The sequence below is a fragment of the Oryctolagus cuniculus genome, chromosome 12, assembly GCF_051225735.1.
Source record: "Oryctolagus cuniculus isolate XC-2025 breed Fujian yellow rabbit chromosome 12, ASM5122573v1, whole genome shotgun sequence".
NCBI lineage: Eukaryota > Metazoa > Chordata > Mammalia > Lagomorpha > Leporidae > Oryctolagus > Oryctolagus cuniculus.
This window is the reverse complement of record NC_142878.1, coordinates 30,842,145-30,862,831: the sequence shown is the minus strand read 5'-3', so window position 1 is coordinate 30,862,831 and position 20,687 is coordinate 30,842,145. Positions and strand designations below refer to the sequence as shown.

The window sequence follows — 20,687 nt, the reverse complement described above, 5'->3', positions numbered from 1 at the left end:
TTCTCAGCGCCATATTGTGGGAGAGCAGATGCATAGAATAAGTCTTAATTCCAGTAACTTAGTCTAGTCCGAGTTGCTCCCCACAGATCCCCCTTTCTTTTTATTTTTGGCGTTGAAACGCGCCTGTCTTCGGTGCCCTGCAGCGCACACTCTGCTCTGCTTGCTAGAGTTGCCAACAGGTGCTTACAAGCCCTACCAATCAGGCAAACCGAATCCGGGTCCTCTCTTCGCCATGTTGTGAGGAGGTTTTTAGGTGCTGATGCATGCCTGTGTTCGGTGCCCTGCAGCGCATGCTCTGCTCTGCTAGAACTGTCTGCAGGTGCTTACAAGCCCTACCAATCAGGCAAACCGAATCCAAGCCCTCTCATTGCCATATTGTGGGGAGACTTATTGGTGTTGATTCGTGCCTATCTTCGGTGACCTGCAGCTCATACTCTGGTCAAGCTGCCTGCTGGTGCTTATCGCCTTACTAATCAGGCAGACCGAATCCAAGCCTTCTCATTGCGGTATTGTGGGGAGACTTATTGATGTTAATTCGTGCCTGTCTTCGGTGACCTGCGGCGCATAAGCTGCTAGCCGCCCACAGGTGCTCACCACCTCCCTAATCAGGCAGACCGAATCCAAGCTCTCTCATAGCCATGTTGAGGGGAGGCCTTATTTTTCTCTATTTCTCTATCTCCGGGCATTCCTATCTCTCCTATTTTACTTCTATCTACCAGCATTCCTATTTCTCTCATTTTACTTCTAAACTTCTGTTTCTCTTATCCCTGCGGCTTCCCGGCGCCCGCCCCGAGGCTGCTTCTCGGCGGCTTCCCGGCTCTGAGCCGCTTCAGCCCGTGCTTCTCTCATCTGCGCGGCTTCCCGGCTTCGTGCGCGCACTCCGCGGTCTCCGCGCCCCTTCGCGCCCGCACCACGGCCTCGCACTAGCCCCACATTCCCTATCTATTCACGCCCCGTGTTCTCTCTGCACGCGGCGGCTTCCGCGAATCACATAGCCTAGCTCACGTTTCTGCCACTGGCATTCAATCCAAGTTCCCCGGCTAACCTGGCGAATTCAACCTAGCCCACGCTTCCGCCTCACGGTTTGGCTTCCCGTCTTTTGCTCCCCGGGCTAATCTGACGGATTCCAACCTGGCTTACGCGTCCACCTCTGGTTTTAGCTTTTCGCCTTTTGTTCCCGGGCTGACTAGAAGAATTCCAAGCTGGCTTACGTTTCCGCCTCGGCCTGCCCCCGCAGCTTCAATTTCCCTAACATTTTTCTCTACCCGGTATGTTTCCCTAAGTTTTCTTCCAACAATATTCCTCCCTCATTTCTCCTGGCTTCTCCCCACAGTCCGTATCCGAGTCTGTTTGTTCTAGCTTTCACTTTCGCTTTCGACCTTAGAGATTTCTCCCAGCTTCCCCCCGTAGTCTGTATCTGAGTCTATGCCTAGGCTTTCAATAGCTTCTTCCGGCACCTTTTCCATCCGGCTTTTCCCTAGGCTCTTTGCTAGTCTCTCTCTCCGGTATTTTCCTACTTCTTCCCGTTTCTTCCCTCCTAGGTTTCCTATCCGAGTCACGGCACCATTATGTCGCTCCCCTTCTTCATGGAGGAACGACACAGGACCCTGCGCTGTTCTTTTGTCTGCTCGGCCCTCCCCGGGTTTGCTGCTGGTTCTTCCTGGGTTGGCTACCGACCCTTCCACCTCCGTGGAAGGGCGGTTCCCCCTAGCCACTTTCCCCACTTCCGCAGGGGAGCGGCACACCGCCGGCCGGCTCTCTCAGGGGCTGCACAGGTGTTCCCTCAGATGTTCCCCGGTGCATGTTGTCTCTCTCCTCCTTTATAGTCCTCCTCCACCAATCCCAACTCTGCTACCCACACGCCGAGTATGCTGTTCTCCTCCAATCAGGAGCAAGATCAGCTCCTGCAGCTCAGTCAATCAAATTGGCGAGAGGCAGCTGCATAGAAGCTGCTACTCCCTTCTCAGCACCATATTGTGGGAGAGCAGATGCATAGAATAAGTCTTAATTCCAGTAACTTAGTCTAGTCCGAGTTGCTCCCCACATCTCTAAATTCCTTATAGTTGCCACTGGTGTTGTCACATAGCAAGTGAAACCACCACCTGAGATGCCAGCATCCCTTATGGGTGCCAGTTCCTGCCTTGGCTGCTCCACTTTCTGTTTAGCTCTCTGATAACAGCCTGGGAAAATCAGCGCAAGATGACTCAAGAGTTTGGGCCCCTGCTACCCAAGTGGTGACCCAGAAGAAGCTCCTGGCTCCTGGCTTCAGCCTGTCCAAACCCAGCCATTGCAGCCATCTGGGGAGTGAACCAGCAGATAAAAGTCTATCTCTTTGTAACTCTGACTTTCAAATAAATAAATAAAATCGTTTGAAATTTTTTAAAAAAATGTAAGACAATATTCCTTATAGTTTTGTAAGGTTAGGAGGCTAAATTGTCAGAATGTCTAAGTTGTACTGCAGAGCCAGTGTGGGGAAGACACCCTTGCCACCCTAAACTGCTACCACTACTGAATCTATAGAATGGATGTGGCTGCTACCTCTGCATAGACCATTACCTAAAAAGTCTACATGTCACTCATAACTTCATGAATGTGTTTCTGATTCTGTTACGGGATAAACAGACTTGGCGGAAGGACCCCATGCTTACCTTTGTGGTGTGGAAAGGGGACTAGGAAAGTAGTAGTATCTGCAATTTCAGTTGTTGCTGCCTTTTTTTTTTTTTTTTTTTTTTTTTTTTGGACAGGCAGAGTGGACAGTGAGAGAGAGAGACAGAGAGAAAGGTCTTCCTTTGCCATTGGTTCACCCTCCAATGGCCGCCGCGGCCAGCATGCTGCAGCCGGCGCACCACGCTGATCCGATGGCAGGAGCCAGGTACTTCTCCTGGTCTCCCATGGGGTGCAGGGCCCAAGTACTTGGGCCATCCTCCACTGCACTCTCTGGCCACAGTAGAGAGCTGGCCTGGAAGAGGGGCAACCGGGACAGAATCCGGTGCCCCGACCGGGACTCGAACCCGGTGTGCCGGCGCCGCAAGGTGGAGGATTAGCCTAGTGAGCCGCTGCACCGGCTTGCAATTTCAGTTTCTACAATCGAATGTAGGCTATACCTCAGAAGGAGGAGATTCTCCAAACATAGGAAGGGTTTGGTCAGTGACCAAATCAAAGAAAGGTCTGCTGTAGAAGTCAATGGAATCCGGAGAAAACACACTGTGTTAAATGTCACATTTATGTTGATTAGGGTTTTTTTTTTTTTTAAAGATTTTGTTTATTTATTTATTTATTTGAAAGAGTTATACAGAGAGAGGAGAGGCAGAGAGAGAGAGGTCTTCCATCCGCTGGTTCACTCCCCAATTGGCCATACTGGCCGGAGCCATGCTGATCAGGAGCCAGGAACTTCTTCCAGGATTTCATTATTTGTGGAATGTGTTCATATTATCTGCATAAACTTAAAGCTTTAAGAAGAATAGTTATAAATAATATCATGCTACGAGGTAAAGCCACCACTTGCAGCACCGGCGTCCCATATGGGCTCTGTTTCAAGTCCCAGCTGCACCACTTCCAAACCAGCTCTCTGCTATGGCCTGAGAAAGCAGTAGAAGATGGCTAAAGTCCTTGGGCCCCTTCACCTGTGTGGGAAACCCAGAAGAAGCTCCAGACTACTGGATTCCAATTGGCACAGCTCCGGCCGTTGAGGCCAATTGGGGAATGAACCAGAGGATGAAAGACACTATCTCTCTCTCTCTCTCTCTCTCTCTCTCTGCCTCTCCTTCTCTCTGTGTGTAACTTTGACTTTCAAATAAATAAATAAATAAATCTTTTTTAAAAATTTATTTGAAAGAGTTACAAAGAGAGATCTTGCATCCACTGGTTCACTCCTGGGCCAGGTCAAAGCCAGGAGCTTCAACTGGGTCTTTCAAATGGGTGAAGGGGCCTGAGGACTTAGGCCATCCTCTGCTGCTTTCCTAGGAACATTAGCAGGGAACTAGACCTGAAATGGAGCAGCCAGGACTTGAACTGACACCCATATAGAATTCCAGCACTGCAGGCTGCAGCTTTACTTGTTACACCAAAGTGTCAACCCTAGAGAGATCTATCCACTGGTACATTACCCAAATGCCCACAATAGCCTGGACTGGGAAAGACCAAAGCCAGGAATCAAGAACCCAGACAACAAAGCCATCTGCCTCCTTCCAGGATGCTCATCAGCAGGAAGCTGGATCAGAAATATGGAATAGCCAGGATGTGGGTGGCCCAAGTGTTGACTCAACTGATGGTACTACAATGCCTGCCTTTTCTTTGTTCCATTAGGAGCCACACAAGCCAGAGTTGATCTCTTATAACATGAGCAGACCACAGTGAGAAGGAAGTATACCTCAAACTCAACTGTTTAGTCTAAAATAATTTTTTCCTTTTCCTAGAAGGATCCTTGAGACTTGTTCAATCTAAGATAAATTATAGATACAGTTTCATAACTCTGTGAAAGGGAACACAAAGACCTAGAGTAAGGAAATAGGGGATAAAAAGATAGAAGAAAACATAAGCATCTCATTTGGACAGTTATATAGCTGTGAAAACATAACACAAGTGAATAGTTTAATAAATTTTCCAGAAATAGGAGCCAGGTGCGATCCAAATAACTCTCGAGAAGGCTGAGCTGAGGAGCTGCCATTTGAACTAAGTCTTAAAGACCAAATAATAAGCGAGAGGGAATAAGCTTCATGTTGTGTTTGGATTTAAATCTCTAGTAACCATTGTTTTGATTTTACTTGCTTTACCAGTAAAGAGAAACACCAAATACCAGCATCAGAATGTTTTTAATAGAAGTGCCATCACAATTTATTTAGCAATGCATCTCTTTATAAGGCAAATGAACTAATTTCATTCCCTAAATACATTCTTTAATTTCTTAAAATTCATTTTATTTGAAAGGCAGAGAGACAGAGACCCTGGCCAAAATCAGGAGCCCATAACTCCATCCGGGTCTCCCACACTGGTGGCAGTGTCAAGTACTTGAGCCATCATCTCCTGCCTCCAAAGGTATGCAGTAGCAGGAAACTGGATTGGAAGAAGTAGCCAGGACTGGAAAAAGAGGCGACTTAACCTTTGTGTCAAATATCTACCCCTCCTTTAATATATTCTGTAAATTAAATGAACCATGTGCTATTTAGTGCCTGAAGAAAGTGAAATGCAAAGGATCATTTTGATCAGTGCTGAGATTCCCAAAAGGAGGTAATGGGGAAGTAAATACCCTGACTCATTCCGCTGTCCATTCTGTGAGGATCTCTGTTGGCCATACTGAGCCAGAAACCAGGGAGAAAGTGAACTCACTGATTTCATTTATAAGGGTACATTTCCAGAGGATAGGAAAAGAGAACATAGTTTATCTGCATGAGCATATGGATGAAATGCACTAATGACACTATTAATTTGTTCCCTCTGTTTTGGAGGTAACTGCATCTTAAATACCATATTTTATACCCATTCTGGGTGGCAGCAAGAGATGGCTCAAGTACTTTGTTGCCTGCCACCCACTGGGAGATCTGGATTGAGTTCCTGGCTCCTGGCTATGATCTGGTGCAACTCCAGCTATTGTGGGCATTTGGAGAGCGAACCAGTAGATGGAAGATCTTTGTCTCTCCCTCTTTTTGTTTGTATGCCTTTCAAAGAAATGAAAATAAATAAACTTATAAATAAATGTTGTATTTTAGAGCTCACTACCACTAAACTCGGTAAAATACTTGGTATAGTATTTATCTTCTTCCCAAACCTTAGAATTGTTTTATTATAGAATATTTTTTAAAAGTCAAGCTGGGGGCCGGTGCTGTGGCATAGTGGGCTAAGCCTCCGCCTGAGGCGCTGGCATCCCATTTGGGCACCGGTTTGAGTCCTGGCTGCGCCTTTTCTGATCCAGCTCTCTGCTATGACCTGGGAAAGCAATGGAAGATGGTGCAAGTGCTTGGGCCCCTGAACCCACGGGGGGTGACCTGGAAGAAGCTCCTGTCTTCTGGCTTCTGATTGGCCCAGCTCTGGCCACTGCAGTAATTTGGGGAGTGAACCAGCAGATGGATGACCTTTCTCTCTGTCTCTCCCTCTCTCTGTCTGTAACTCTGTCAAATAAGTAAATAAATAAATCTTTAAAAAATCAATGAAGCTTAAATGAATTTTTAAAATTTATGTTTTCAGTGGTAGGGAACACATTCCAGGCAGAAGGCAAAGCACACTGAAAAGTTTAAATACATAAAAGTACTTTGGGAGCAGTGAGTTCTGTGGAGTTAGAAGTCTCTGGCGTGATGATGAAAGACTGTATTTCCCACCCTAAAGTTTTCTTATAAATGGGAAAAAGCAAGCACTAGCGCTGGCTTGAGAGTTAAGACGTAGAAAAGAAGGTAAAGAGAAACAATGACTCTATAGTGGAGAAAGTTGAAGCAGCAGTTAGATTTTATGTGAATAGAATCTCAGAGATGAAGAATTTGAGATCAATAAGAACAGAATCTTAATTAGAGATGAAGAATTTGAAGTCACTTTAGGAGGACTGCAAGAAAAAGAGTGGAGTCAGCTGGGTCAGTAAAACCTCTGACTGAGAGTGCTCAAGTGCCTGTAGCAAACTCTGGCCTGTCTTTCCAATAAAGCATCCCTGGCCTACTCCTTCCATAGTAAGCAATTAAAAGCTGCCCACTGCACCTGTAAAAACTATGGCCACCTGGTCATAGACTCCTAAGGAGTTAGCTTGCGGGGAAGAAGAAGCTAATGGAAAAGGACAGCTACAACTAGGTGCAGTTTGATGAAAGAGAAAGGTAGAAGGGAAGAAGATTGATTGCAAAGGTGCTGCGGAGGGGATTTATAATTAACCGGGCTGTGAACTGAAAACAGTATTATACAGAAAGGTTTCAACAAGTAGTCAGATTCCAGAAAAGGAAGCTGGCGCCCAACTGTGATATTACTGAACCTTGAACAAGAGATTGCATGATAAGAGTGTACGTGTCTGACACAATTCTAACAAAAATCTTAAAGGGGAATAGCCAGATTAGAAACAAATACATATTTTTAAGGCGGGGATGGGAGTGTGGCCGAGAACTAAGATTGTCAACACAAAGCTGCCTCCGTTTGTCCAGAGGATAATTTCACATAGCCCTTTAGTAGTTCCCCAATCCCCTAAATCCACGGCTGTTTCTTCTTAAGGAAACCTGGGTGCGTTCAAGACCCACGTTATCGTCCATAACGTGGAGGTTTAAGACTCAATGACTACCCACTTTCAGGTAAGTTTTTAGGAGGAAAACCGGGGCAATCGTAAAAACCTTAGAAGATCTGCTCAAACCAAAATATCGATATTTGACTTTTTTGGTAAGGGCCGGGTCTCCGGGCGCGGCTGGTGCTTACACTCGGTGCGAAACGCCTTACACACCGCTTTCCAGAGCGAAGCGTCCGCGCCTTCGCCAGCGGGCGGGGCTGGCGCGAGCAGCAGCCGCCTCCAGCGCCGGGCGGCCGAGGCCTGCGCGCTGCAGCACCACGTGACTCTTCCGCCTCCCCGGACAGCGACGCATGCGTACCGTGCCTTAGACGAGGCGGCGGTGGCGCTGGTGGCGGCTGCTCCGGTGGCTGTGGAGACTGAGGCGGTGGGCGTTCCATCGTCGGCTAGGTTGGTCCAGGCTTCGGCTCATGGCATCGAGTGGCACCCATCGTCAGGTCAGCTGGGACGGAGACCCTGGAGTTGGCCGGAGGGGGTTAGCGTCGGGGCAGGAAGGGGCCTGCGGTGCCTCAGGCCGCGCTGTGGCCGCGGCCTCCCTCCCGCCGTGCTTTTGAGGCCTGGCTGGGACTCGGCGCCCAGTTGTCCGTTTCTTTCCGTCCCCACCTGTTGGGTGGAGCGGGGCGAGGTTTCTTAGAGCAAACGTTCCTCTTAACTGGTGGTGAGTTCGGTGGGGCGGAGAAGAGTGGGGCCTCCTTTACCTGGATTTGGAAAGACATTCGGGGCTGTGTGTGAAGCCCCTCGTTGTGGCCCGGACGGCTGAAAGTGGAGGAAGCCCTTTGGGAGCTGCCCGAGGACTGGGAGCGTGTAATAAATATTTTGTGAGTAAAGCATTTGGGTGCCTTGCGGGGCGCGCGTTCCGCGTCGTGACTACCTAAGCAACACTTTTGGGACTCTGAGTCACAGTGCTCCTAAGATGAGCCGCAGCCTTTGGCAGGGTGGGATAGATCCTAGTAGGATCTTTTAAAGAATGTTTACCTTTTGCAACCAGAGACCGGCACTGGTGTTCTTTGTGTTCCAAAATCAAATCTTTAAGTGAATGAATAATACTTGAAGTTAAAAAATAGTAGTGCTTAATGTATTACTGATGACGCTGTGGTACTATACGGTTTTATGCCTTTTCAAATGTTACTTTTTAGTTTGAGATTCTTGTGGACTTCTATTAGAAAACTTAACTATATATTGCATTTTAATCTGTTGAGAAATTTTTCAGACTTTTCTGTAGCTGGAGAGGGTGGAACTTAAAGCAAGTTTCCTATGGGAAAGTGTGAAGCTCCTTGGGAGCTTGAGTGGATTGGGAAAAAAAAAAAACATACACAAGCAACCACTGTCAGGTTTCTTCCTCTCAGATTTATAACCTCATTCTAGAATTGCAAAAGTTGGAACTTTCCACTCTCATTGGCTGGAAAGGAGTTCTACTAAAGACTAGTTCTTAGGTTGTGAAAGCTGAGATGATTAGGGGCTGACTACAGATGGCTAATTAGTACGTGATGTGAGATTTTTTGAATTAAGTATAGAAAAGCATAATTTAAGTCTCATATTTGGCATCTTTTTTGCTTCATTTGAAAACTAAAAGGATTTTATAAGTCAGAGTTAAAATGGTGTGTATATATTGTTTTCAAGAGAAAGAACAACCTTCTGTGGTATGTTAACTTATAATTCTGTAAAATGTAGAATCTTTTTCATTACACTAGCCAAATGAGGAAGAAAGTACTAGATCCAGGCAAATGGTAGATTTTTTTTTTCAAATATCTGAAGGTGCTGCAGGCATTTGTGTAAATGTAAGTGTACTTCAAAAAGTTTGTGGAGAATGGAATTTAATAATTTGGTTTTGTGCAAAGAAAAATTTGTGCAAAGAAAAATCCTTATGTAGTTTTTTCACAAATGTATTTTCCATGAACTTTTGAAGTCCAGTTTCTGGAACATTAAAAAGGACTTAATATTTGCAAGTCTAAAACAGGTCAGCCTGTGAACATTTTACTTCACCTACAAAAATGGTTCATGAAATCAATGGCGTGATAGCCTCTTTCTGAAATTCTGAATCCTCAGATTAGCTTACCAGTGGATGAGGCACAAAGTAATTTGTGAACTGCTAAGCTAGTTGATTTGCAACACCTAAACTCTTGATTTTCAATCTTTATTAAGAACTGCAGATTTTTATATATTGCTCTGTTTATGAAAAAATTAAAAATATTTTTTAAAAAATTTTATTTATTTGAAAGAGTTACACAGAGAAAGGAGAGGCAGAGAGAGAGAGGTCTTCCATCTGCTGGTCCACTCTCCAAATGGCCGCATGTCCAGAGCTGAGCCAATCTGAAGCCAGGAGCTTCTTCTGGGTCTCCCACATGGGTGCAGGGGCCCAAGGACTTGGGCCATCTTCTACTGCTTTTCCAGGCCATAGCAGAGAGCTAGATTGGAAGTGGAGCAGCCAGGTCTCGAACTGGTGCCCATATGGGATGCCAGCACTTTAGGCCAGGGCGTTAACCCGCTGGGCCACAGTGCCAGCCCCACAACAAATATTGTTTTATGTTTTAAATTTGAGAGACAATACGGAGAATGAGCACCTATCATCTGGTTCACTCTCCAAATTGCCTGCCTGGCCAAATCCAGGAGCCAGGAACTCAGTCAAGTTTCACAAGTGGGTGGTAGCAGTCTTATTAATTGAGCCATCATCACCACCTCCCAGGGTCTGCATTAGGAGGAAGCTGGACTCAGGAGCTAGAGCAGGTTATACAACACACTTCACTCTCCAGTGTGGAACACGAGTGTTCTGATTGGCTTCTTAACTGCTAGGCAACTCAGCCCAGTAGTGTAATTTTTGTACAGTCATAAGAGGTATTATGGAAAGTAAATAAAAGGTATTAAGTCAAATGTCACGTTTTTAAATAAGTGTTGACCGTTTAAGTCATCCTCCAAAGACTCTTTAAATTTTAAGATTGTGTGCTTACTTATTAGTCAAATGTTTAATGTATATGGTAACTATACTAAAAGTCAAATATATGTATATTATGAGATTGATATTTTCCTAGATACTGCATGCTCACTTTGTAATTTGTTATATTTCCTTTTTATACTTTATGCCTATCAAGCAAATTTTTTATGAGTGTAATGTATTACAAAGCATCTACTGGTTTGATGAATTGACAAGAGAAGGAATTTTGTTAGTCTGAGGGAACAGCTTGTATCAAGGCTCACACATGAAGAATGTAGTGGGTTCTGAAAATGGCAGTGAGGAAAACTATTATAAGAATAATTCATTTGGAAAATTAATTTGGGAGTGGATATATCACTTGTTCCAAGATATATTTATTATGCTGTTTTGGACCAGGCATTATTTTATGTTATAGAGATAAAATAGTGAACAGAACCATTTTTTCACTGAATTTAATATTCTAGTAATATTAGTTTATCTGTAGAAGTAGTACAGCGATTAATTTTTTTTATTGCAACATCCTAATACACACAATGGTTTACTTATGTGTGTTTCAACAGTATGTTCTCTCTCTCTCCTTTCTTTAGATTTATTTATTTGAAAAGCAGAGTTAGAGAAAGAGGCAGAGGCAGAGAGAGTCTTCTATCTGCTGATTCACTCAAAACGGCTACAACGGCCAGGGCTGGACCAGACTGAAGCCAGGAGCCAGTAGTTTCTTCTGGGTCTCCTAATGTGGGTACAGGGACCCAAGCACTTAGGCCATCTTCTGCTGCTTTCCCAGGTGCATTAATAGGGAGCTGGATTGGAAGTGGAGAACCTTGGAGTTCAGCCAGTGCCCATATGGGATGCCAGTGCTGCAGGCACTGGCGTTACCCACTGTGTCACAGCGCTGGCCCCAAAACATACTTTCACTATGTGCAAAGTGTAATAAATTTTTTTTTCATTTCTGTTTCCCATTTAAAAAAGAAAAAGCAAGTCATCTGAAGCATCCTGCAATTTGAAAATTACTAATGCAGTGGGGGAGATAATTTCCAAGCCATAGTAATAGTACTGTGGATAGAAAGGTATTGGTTGGGGCCTGAGCTGTGATGCAGAAAGTTAAGCCACCACCTGCAGTGGGTTTGAGTCCTAGCTGCTCCACTTCCAATCCAGCTCCCTGCTAATGCACTTGGGAAAGCAGCAGAAAATGGCCCAAGTCCTTGGGCCTCTGTTACCCATGTGGGAGACCTGGAAGAAGCTCCAGGCTCCTAACTAGCCTGGCTCACTGCGGCCATTTGGGGAGAAAAACAGTGGATGGAAGATTGATATCTCCGTCTTTCTCTTCCCTTCTCTCTCTGCATCTGCCTTTAAAATAAATAAATAAATAAATAAATACATCTTTTTTAAAAAGGTGGGGGAGGTACTGGTTAATTCTTGTATCAGGGTGCAGTAAAAAAATTATTCACTGTTTACAATATGATAAATCTGGATAAATGGTGGGAAAAGTAGAACAAGGTACTGGAGATGGGAACAAGCTAAAACTTTAAATAGAGTGTCCTAGGTAGGACTTTTTGAGAAGATGGCCTTTCAACAAAGGCTTAAAGGAGGTAAGGGAGAGAGCCATGTAGGTATCTGGAAGATCATTGTGGACAGAGGTAAGAGCAGTACAGAGCTTCTAAGGCTGGAGAGTGGTGTGTTTGAGAGACAGCTAGATGTCATTGTGGCTGAAACTAATTGACGGAGTATAAGAGTGGTAGAAAATGAGGTCAGAGAGGGAAATAATACACAGGAGTAAGAGTTGGGGTTATAGACCAGTGGAAGGGTGTTGACTTACTCTGTTGAGATATAACAGTGAGTGAATTATGTTTTTAAAAAGATACCTAGCTGCTACGTTGACAAATTTTTGAAGTCAAGGAGGTGGGGTTGGAGGGAACATGAAAAGCAGGAGGCCACCTCCATAGCCTTGGCAACTCATCACAAGAGCCTAGGATGATTACTGACGCCATAAACAAGAGTGCCAATTTGTTAAGTCAACAACAGGAGTCACTGTGCACTTACTCCTCATGTAGGATCTCTGTCCTTAATGTGCTGTACAATGTGATTTAATGCTATAACTAGTACTGAAATAGTATTTTACACTTTGTGTTTCTGTGTGGGTGCAAACTGTTGAAAGATTTACTTAATATATGCTAAACTGATCTTCTGTATATAAAGAGAATTGAAAATGAATCTTGATGTGAATGGAAGGGGAGCGGGAGTGGGAGAGGGGAGGGTTGCAGGTGGGAGGGAAGTTATGGGGGGGAAAGCCACTGTAATCCATAAGCTGTACTTTGGAAATTTATATTCATTAAATAAAAGTTAAAAAAAAGAAAAAGCAGGAGGCCTATAAGAAGTTCTCAAAGATTATAATAGTATTCCAGCTGAGAGGTGAATGGATTGAATGATGTTTATAAGAAATGTGGAAATAAGGATTGTGAATATTTGAAAGATATTTAAATTGTGAATGTTTGAGAGAAACCCTGATAAATTGGTTGCTGTGAGAGAAAGAGAAGAGTTATGGATGACTCCAGATTTTGGGCTGAGCAACTAGAAGGTGGGAATTTTTATCATTGGAGATAGGAGAGGCCGAGAGTAAATTAGAATTTATCAGGAATTCACTCAGAGGCATTAAAAGTTTTGTTTGTTTTGTCCCCCCCCCCCCTTTTTTTTTTTTGAGGGAGAGTGTGACTGAGCACTATCATATGCTGGCTCACTCCCACAGTGTCCACAATACCTGCAGCTGGGCCCAGTTGAAGCCTGGGTTAGTTGAGCCATTGCCTTTGCTTTCCAGGGTCTGCATTAGCAGGAACCAGAGCTGAAGCTAGTTATTAAGTCCAGGCACTTTGATGTTGGGATGCAGATGTCCTAACTGCTAGGCTAAATGTCCTCCTCACTCAGGAACCATTTTAATATCTAAAATAGCTGTATACATGGAGATAATGTCAAGCAAGCAGTTGGATATATGACTCGAGTCTGGAAAAAGGGTCTGGACCAGCAGTGGAAATTTGGGTGTCAGAATATCATTGGTATTTAAAACCATGTTAGTTTAGGAGTTAATGGAGGTAGAGAAAGGAAGAAGACCAAGGACTAAGCCCCGATGTACTCTTTTTTTTTTTTTTTAAGATTTATTTTTATTTATTTGAAAGAGTTACAGAGAGAGGTAGAGACAGAGAGGTCTTCCATCCACTGGTTCACTCCCCAGGTGGCCGCAACGGCCAGAGATGTGCCAATCCGAAGCCAGGAGCTTCTTCTGGTTCTCCCCAAGGGTGCAGGGGTTCAGGGACATGGGCCATTTTCTACTGCTTTCCCAGGCCATAGCAGAGAGCTGGATCAGAAGAGGAGCATCTGGGACTAGAACCGGCACCCATATGGGATGCTGGCGCTCAGGCCAGGGCTTTAACCTGCTGTGCCATAGTGCTGCTTCTCCCCCCTCCCCATGTACTTTTAATATAAAAGATCAGGGGGCAGGCACTGTAGAAATAATTTGAAAAAAAAAAAAAAAAAAATCTGAGAGAGGGGGTGATAGAAGTGATCCAAGTCGTGAGTTCTGGGTTTGGCCTTGGCAGAAGCAGAGATACTAATCTGTTGTGACCAAGGGCCAATCTGAGCTGGGCCAATCTGAAGCCAGGAGCCAGCAGCTTCTTCCGGGTCTCCCCTGTGTGTACAAGGGCCCAAGGACTTAGGCCATCTTCTACTGCTTTCCCAGGCCATAGCAGAAAGCTGGATTGGAAGTGGAGCAGCCAGGACTTGAATGGGTGCCCACATGGGATGCTGGCACTGTAGGCGGCGGCTTTACCTGCTATGCCACAGTGCTGGCTCCTACAAATGTCTCTCCAATGTCTTTATAGTGAGAGATTGGGTATTGGGAAGAATGAAGAAGTAATACTTCATTGCTTATGGTCTCATAAATTATGGCAATATATAAATAGTGTTTATTTCAGTTATCATATAAATGCCAAATAGAGATACAAAGTGAATACTTTTTGAGACTAAAGAAAGGGAAGATGATAAGTGAGGTTAAGGGATTAGGAGACTTGTACAATAAGGAGTGGCCATTGGTTGTGGCAACTAGGACATTAAAGGAAATTAGTTAACTATGTTCTCTGATGAGACTGCTGAGTAGAATAAAAAATAGGATTTGTTGAAAGTGTGAAGTAGTTTATACCCTAGATTTTCCTTCTCTGTGTCATACAGCTAGTGGAAAAAAATGTTTATTATTAGTAAAGGATGGAACTGGAGAAGTTTTGGTATAAGTGGGAGGTGGGGCAAGGGTGAAGGGTCTTAATAAAAATGGGAAATTGAATAAAAGTTTGCATGTTGAACAGTAAAATCAGCAGTCTCATTAGTCGTCTTTGCCAATATTTTTGGAAGTTGAAAGATTTTTCTTTGGGGAAACATAACCCAAAGGAAAAGATGTACAGCACTGACTGTTCAACAGAATGTCATCCTGTCATTTACCAGTTGATAAACCCTGTCTAACTCCCGGTCCAGCTTTGTAATGTAAGTGCGTTTGAAGATCAACATATTTGAGAGACCAAAATAGTCAAAAGACATTCAGAAGAAACAAATAATGCTGAGAACAGAAGAAAATTTAATATGAAATATAGAGAAGTAATAGGAGATATTACATCAGTGAAATGAGAACAGGAGATTTGAAAAGGATTATTCTGACCATAAGAAAATGGAAATTTAGGGGCCAGTGCTGTGGTGTAGTAAGCTAAGCCTCTTCTTGTAGTGTCAGCATCCCGTATGGGCTCCATGTCCTGGCTGCTGCTCTTCTGATCTAGCTCTCTGCTTATAACCTAAGAAAGCAGTGAAAGATGGCCCAAGTGCTTGGGCCCCTGCACCCACTTGGGAGACCTGGAAGAAGCTCCTGGCTCTTGGCTTCAGTTAAGCCCAGCTCTGGCCATTGCAGTCATTTGGGGAGTGAACTGGCTGATGGAAGACCTTTCTTTCTGTCCCCCGCCCCCCCCCCCCCCGTTACTCTGCCTCTCAAATAAATAAATCCTTAAAAAAAAAAGAAAATAGTAATTTAAAAACTTGGTGCATGTATCTTAAGTAGCAGTGAAAGAGATAGGAGAATGTCTCAAAGTAGAATGAGTCAGAGGAATGGGAAAAAAGTGGGGGGAAAGGTTTAAGTAGAGGGTAAATTCAAAATTTCTGTTGTAAAAGTATGTTTATCTTCTTTAGTTATTAAGACTCTGCATGTTTTGAACTCTTGTGATACTATTAACTGTCCTACGAAACAGGCAATGTGAGTATTAGTATATTTAGAAGTGAGAAAAGTGACTGAAGTATAATCACACAGCTATTAAAGAAGTAGGACTCACCTTCCTTCCCCTTATAATATGTACCATATTGTATCTTTTTGTGCTGGCTTAGAAGAAAATTTTTCTTTTATTCTGTAGCTTTTGTTGCTTTATGTTGGCATTTCGGAGTTACTGGTTCTTCTAAGAATAAGCTGGTATTAGTAATTGACACATAGTAAAGAATATGTTGGAGTATTTTATTAGAAAATAACTTTAGTGTATTTTTTTGGCTCTGATATGTGAAGTAATATCAAAATGATCTCTCTAATGTTAAGGCTGATGTTCTTAATCCTTTTTACAACAGTGTAATTGCAGGGTGTGAGTAGTTGACAATCTGTGAAGATGCAGGGGTGTGGTAAATTTGCTGATTTCAGAAGAAACAAATATTTGAGTGCCACTTTAATATGCAGCTAGAATGAGGTAGGCAGCAAATGACTCAGGATGTATCAACCAACAATTAAAAAAAAAACCACTGAGCTATGAAATAAAAATGAACAAACCAGTGAGTGGTATGCATATTGAAAATTCATTTACAGATCCTTAAAAAATGATTTTATTTATCTGGAAGACAGGGAGAGAGAGAGAGAGAGAGCGCGCGCGCGAGCGAGCTCCCATCTGCTGGTTTACTATTCAGATGCCTTCAACAACTGGGGCTGGGCCAGACTAAAGCTGAGAGGGGAACTCAATCCAGGTCTCAGTTGAGTAATAGGGACCGTGCTACTTGAGTTGTCACCTTGCTGCCTCTCAGGGTGTGCATAAGCTGGAATAAGGAGTGGAGATGGGACTCAAACCCAGGTACTCTGTGGGATGTGGGAATCCCAAGTGTATGTGTATATTTGTGTGTGTGTGTGTGTGTGTGTGTGTGTTTGTGTCTGTCTGCCTTTCAAATAAATAACTTATAAATTTAAAGAAAAAGATAAAAATTATTTTGTGGAAAAAATTTTTAAGTCCATAGCTTTTTTCTTATTTCATAATTCACATGAATTCATATAATTTCCATGAATACTTTGAAGATCTCAGATATGCAAGGATCTAAACAATTTTTTGTACCAAAATTATCTTTTAATTGCATTTCCCACAAACTTTTTATATTTTATTTTTAAAGATTATTTATTTTGAAAGTCGGAGTTACACTTAGAAGGAGAGGCAGAGAGAGAGAGTTCTTCCATCCGCTGCTTTACTCTCCAAATGGCCTCAGCAGCCAGAGCTGCACCAATCTGAAGCCAGGAGCCAGGAGCTTCTCCCAGGTCTCCCATGTGGGTGCAGGGGCCCAAGGATTTGGGCCATCTTCTACTGCTTTCCCAGGCCATAGCATCGAGAGCTAGATTGGTAGTGGAGCAGCTGGGACTCTGAACTGGTGCCCATATGGGACACCTGCAATGCAGGTGGCGGCTTTACCTGGTACACCACAGTGTCAGCCCTACCACAGACTTTTTGCAATACTCTTGTATGTCAGGGATGAAACTTTCCCTTTTTTAAAAACTTTGTTCTAAGCTAAATGATTAAATCCTTCTGAAATTTTTATATCCTTGATCAGAATTTATTTTACTTTTAGCCTTCAGAACAGATGTTAAAGATACTACTGTTTTCCTGTGATTGATAGTCAAGCTCTGAATTTTTAAATCTTTACTAGCTAGGGAACATTGAATTTTAGAAATGGTTACTTCATTGGAGAGCAGCCTTCTAAAAATGAAAGAACTAAATCCATATTTATTTCGTTTTTATTCAGACACCCAACATCAAAATGGCAATTTTGTAAGGAATTTGTTACATAACTGTATTTATAATATAGAAACTAATAAACAGTCTGATTGCAACTTTCAGGGAGTGATCAAGAATCAAACTGATAAATTTCTTTGATAACTAAATAGAACTTTCTAAAGTTGTTGCTGTTGCCAGATAATTTTAGTAATGTGTAAGGTGTTTCTCTTGTGTGTTTCCACAGGTTATTAACTGAAAACAATAAATAGCCATGCAAAATTCCCACATAGATGAGTACAGAAATTCTAGCAATGGCAGCACTAACAACAGTTCAGAGGTAGTGGCAGAACACCCTCCTGATTTCAGCACTGAGATTATGAATGTTACGGAAATGGAACAGTCACCTGATGGCTCTCCCAGTGTGAACGCATCTGCAGAAGAAAGTGAAATGACAAATGCTGTGGACCTTCCAGTGACAGTGGCAGAAACAGAAGCAAATTTCCCTCCAGAATATGAAAAATTTTGGAAAACTGTAGAAAATAATCCACAGGATTTTACAGGCTGGGTATATTTGCTTCAGTATGTAGAACAGGAGGTTAGTAGTTATTTAAATTGCATAAGAATTAACAGATTAATCAAGTAATACCAGCTTAGGCCTTACTGCTTTATAATTAAAATTGGCTTTTTTAAAAAATAATTTTTAGGTTATATTAAATAAAATTATAGAAATAGCTTTTTAGCTTTGAAAATAACTTGTAACATTTGTGTGTGAATCATTGAATCTGTATTTGCATAGTGAAAGCCTGATTTTTTTAATAATTGATGTATGTGTATAAAATTAAGTAAAATATTGCCTTGCTATTTGACAAAATTACTTCCTTTTATTTCAGTTGCATTTGTAATAGAAAGGACTGTTGCATGTGTCCTTTTTGGCCTGCCATTTACTTTGTTGACAATATATTTGAAAGGAATGATAAATATTTTTTGACAATCATTTATAAGACGTTTAAACACCTTGTTTTGTTTTTGTCAGAATCACTTGATGGCTGCCAGGAAGGCATTTGACAAATTTTTCATACACTATCCGTATTGCTATGGTTACTGGAAAAAGTATGCAGACCTTGAAAAGCGACATGACAACATTAAACAATCAGATGAGGTGCGTACATCACTGAATAAAGTTACCTCCATTAGGTACTGTAAGCCAATTAATAACAAAACAGACTTTTTTGGCTGGCAGTATCTACCATTTATGGTCAAACAATTTTTATAGGGTATTTTATTTGCATTTGTCACTCTTGTGGCATTTGTAGCTAATATTTTCTCTCTTTGTTGGCAGGTGCGTTAAACCTCTACAGTTTGTCAAGCTTTGCAGTGCAAGCCTCTGTATTACACTGCAGCTTAACAAGTAGGGCAGGGCTTTTCTCTCACTTACATTTATTTCTCATTTTCCAAACAATATAGTTGGTTTGCTAGTCACATTTGCTACGTCTTTATTGCATTTTTGGTCAGACGCTGTCATTGATGCTCTAATGGGTCTGTGCCCTATGGTCTGTAACCCAAAGCCTGCCCACACAACCCGGTCAGAATGCAGGGACTGCTGCGCTTTGAAGATCAAGACTCTGCACGTGGGGATCAGAACATTGCCATGTTCTATCCAACCTCCACCCAAATGGTAATGGTAGATTATTTAAACAAAATTCCAGTAATTAGTATTTCTAAGGTTCACCGGATAACACAGTGTTGCCTCTCTGTTAAGAAATAATTAAATATTTGAAGTACAGTTTGTTGTTTTCTTCTTAGGTTTATCGGCGGGGGCTTCAGGCAATACCTCTTAGTGTTGACCTTTGGATACATTATATAAACTTCTTAAAAGAAACATTGGACCCTGGTGATCCTGAGACCAACAGTACAATCAGAGGGTATGTGAAACATTGATACTCCATGTATTTGAAGATATTTATAAATAAGTATTCTGATGTTAACAGAACTCATGAATGCTAACCTGGCAATTTTAACTTTTATGTGTTTCTCTCCCACTGTTATACTTAGTTGTTTAAAAAGCGGGTAATAAAACACATCTCCATTCCTACTCCTTTTCCTATGTTTTCATTCCATTGCCCTCACAGTTAACGACTTGGTCTATTGGTGTTCTTAGATGTTCATATTTATATGTGTGTTTTATTTATTGTTCTTTGGCTTTTTTTTCTTTTTTTTTTTTTTTTGTAAATTTTATGTTTTGGAATCTCTCTCTACCATATATATATATATATATTTTTTTTTTTTTTTGAAAGTCAGAGTTATTTATAGAGAGGGAGACGGACAGAATCGTCCATTGCTGGTTTACTCTCCAACTGACCACAATGGCCAGGGCTGAACCATGTTGAAGCCAGGAGTCAGGAGCTTCATCCAGGTCTCCTATGTGAGTGGTAGGGGCCCAAGTGCTTGGGTCATCTTCTGCTTTTCCCAGACTATTAGCAGGGAGCTGGATCAGAAGTGGAGCAGCTGGGACACGAACTAGTGGCCATATGGAATGCCAGCATCTCAGGCAGTGTGGCTTTACCTGCTCTGTTATAGCACTGGACCACTATCTATTTTTTAAGCCATTGAAAAAATATTTTAAACCACTGTACTACAATGCTCCTGTGAAAGATTTCAAATACAGATTTCCATATAATCAGACCTGTCAGATAATTTGTAAGTTCCATTTTTTGCCCTCTCTTGGAGCTTTCCTGCCAACACCCTCTCTTTTGTAATTGAAACTGGTTGTTGTCTACAGGTTCTACCTTACTACAGTTTTCTTGGGATATCTTCTTCATTTTGTTTTTAGGGACTGTCTTTACTTCTTATTAATTCTCATTTTTTCTTGATACATGACTGCTTTTAGCAGAGTAAATTATATAACTTGTTGATAAAGGATGTTGGGGATGAAGAAATAATTTTAAGTTCCTGTATGGTATAGAATTTGGGGTTGAAAATACTTTCTTTATAGAGCTATGATGACATTCTCCATTCTGTTACAGCTTCTGGTATCGCTGCTGAAAAGTCCGGTACCATTTTTCTGGATTCCGTCTCTCTCTCTCTGTCTCTGTCTCTCTTTCTTTTTTGACTCATTGATTTATTTGAAAGGCAGAGTTCACAGGGAGAGGCAGAGAGAGAGAGAGAAAGATCTTCCATCTACTAGTTCATTCCCCAAATGACCACAATGGCCAGGACTGGGCCAGACGGAAGCCAGGAGCTTCATCTGGGTCTTCCATGAGGGTCCAGGGGCCCTAGCACTTGGGCCATCTTTCGCTGCTTTCCCAGGCTCATTAGCAGGGAACTGGATCTATTTTTTTTTTTTTATTTTTTTTTATTTTTTTTTTTGACAGGCAGAGTGGACAGTGAGAGAGAGAGACAGAGAGAAAGGTCTTCCTTTGCCGTTGGTTCACCCTCCAATGGCCGCCGCGGCCGGCGCGCTGCGGCCGGCGCACCGCGCTGATCCGAT

At 42.5% G+C, this 20,687-nt stretch overlaps 1 protein-coding gene across 6 annotated transcripts in view; it reads left to right on the top strand.

The window, feature by feature from the left end:
• Positions 1 to 7,552: 7,552 nt before the first annotated feature.
• Positions 7,553 to 20,687, top strand: part of PRPF39 (pre-mRNA processing factor 39) — a 36,131-nt gene continuing 22,996 nt past the window's right edge. For 2 of the 6 annotated variants that reach the window (XR_016217352.1, XM_008269551.5), the window contains exons 1-4: positions 7,553 to 7,680; positions 17,445 to 17,795; positions 18,234 to 18,359; positions 19,004 to 19,122. Coding sequence is in view for 5 of the 6 variants with exons in the window: in XM_008269551.5 (XP_008267773.1) it covers positions 17,472 to 17,795; positions 18,234 to 18,359; positions 19,004 to 19,122 (569 nt within the window). In the remaining variant the exon portion in view is untranslated. Of the gene's footprint in view, positions 7,681 to 17,444; positions 17,796 to 18,233; positions 18,876 to 19,003; positions 19,123 to 20,687 lie in introns of all 6 variants that reach the window. The other 4 variants (XM_008269556.5, XM_070053717.1, XM_070053715.2 and 1 more) reach the window with 4 other exon arrangements.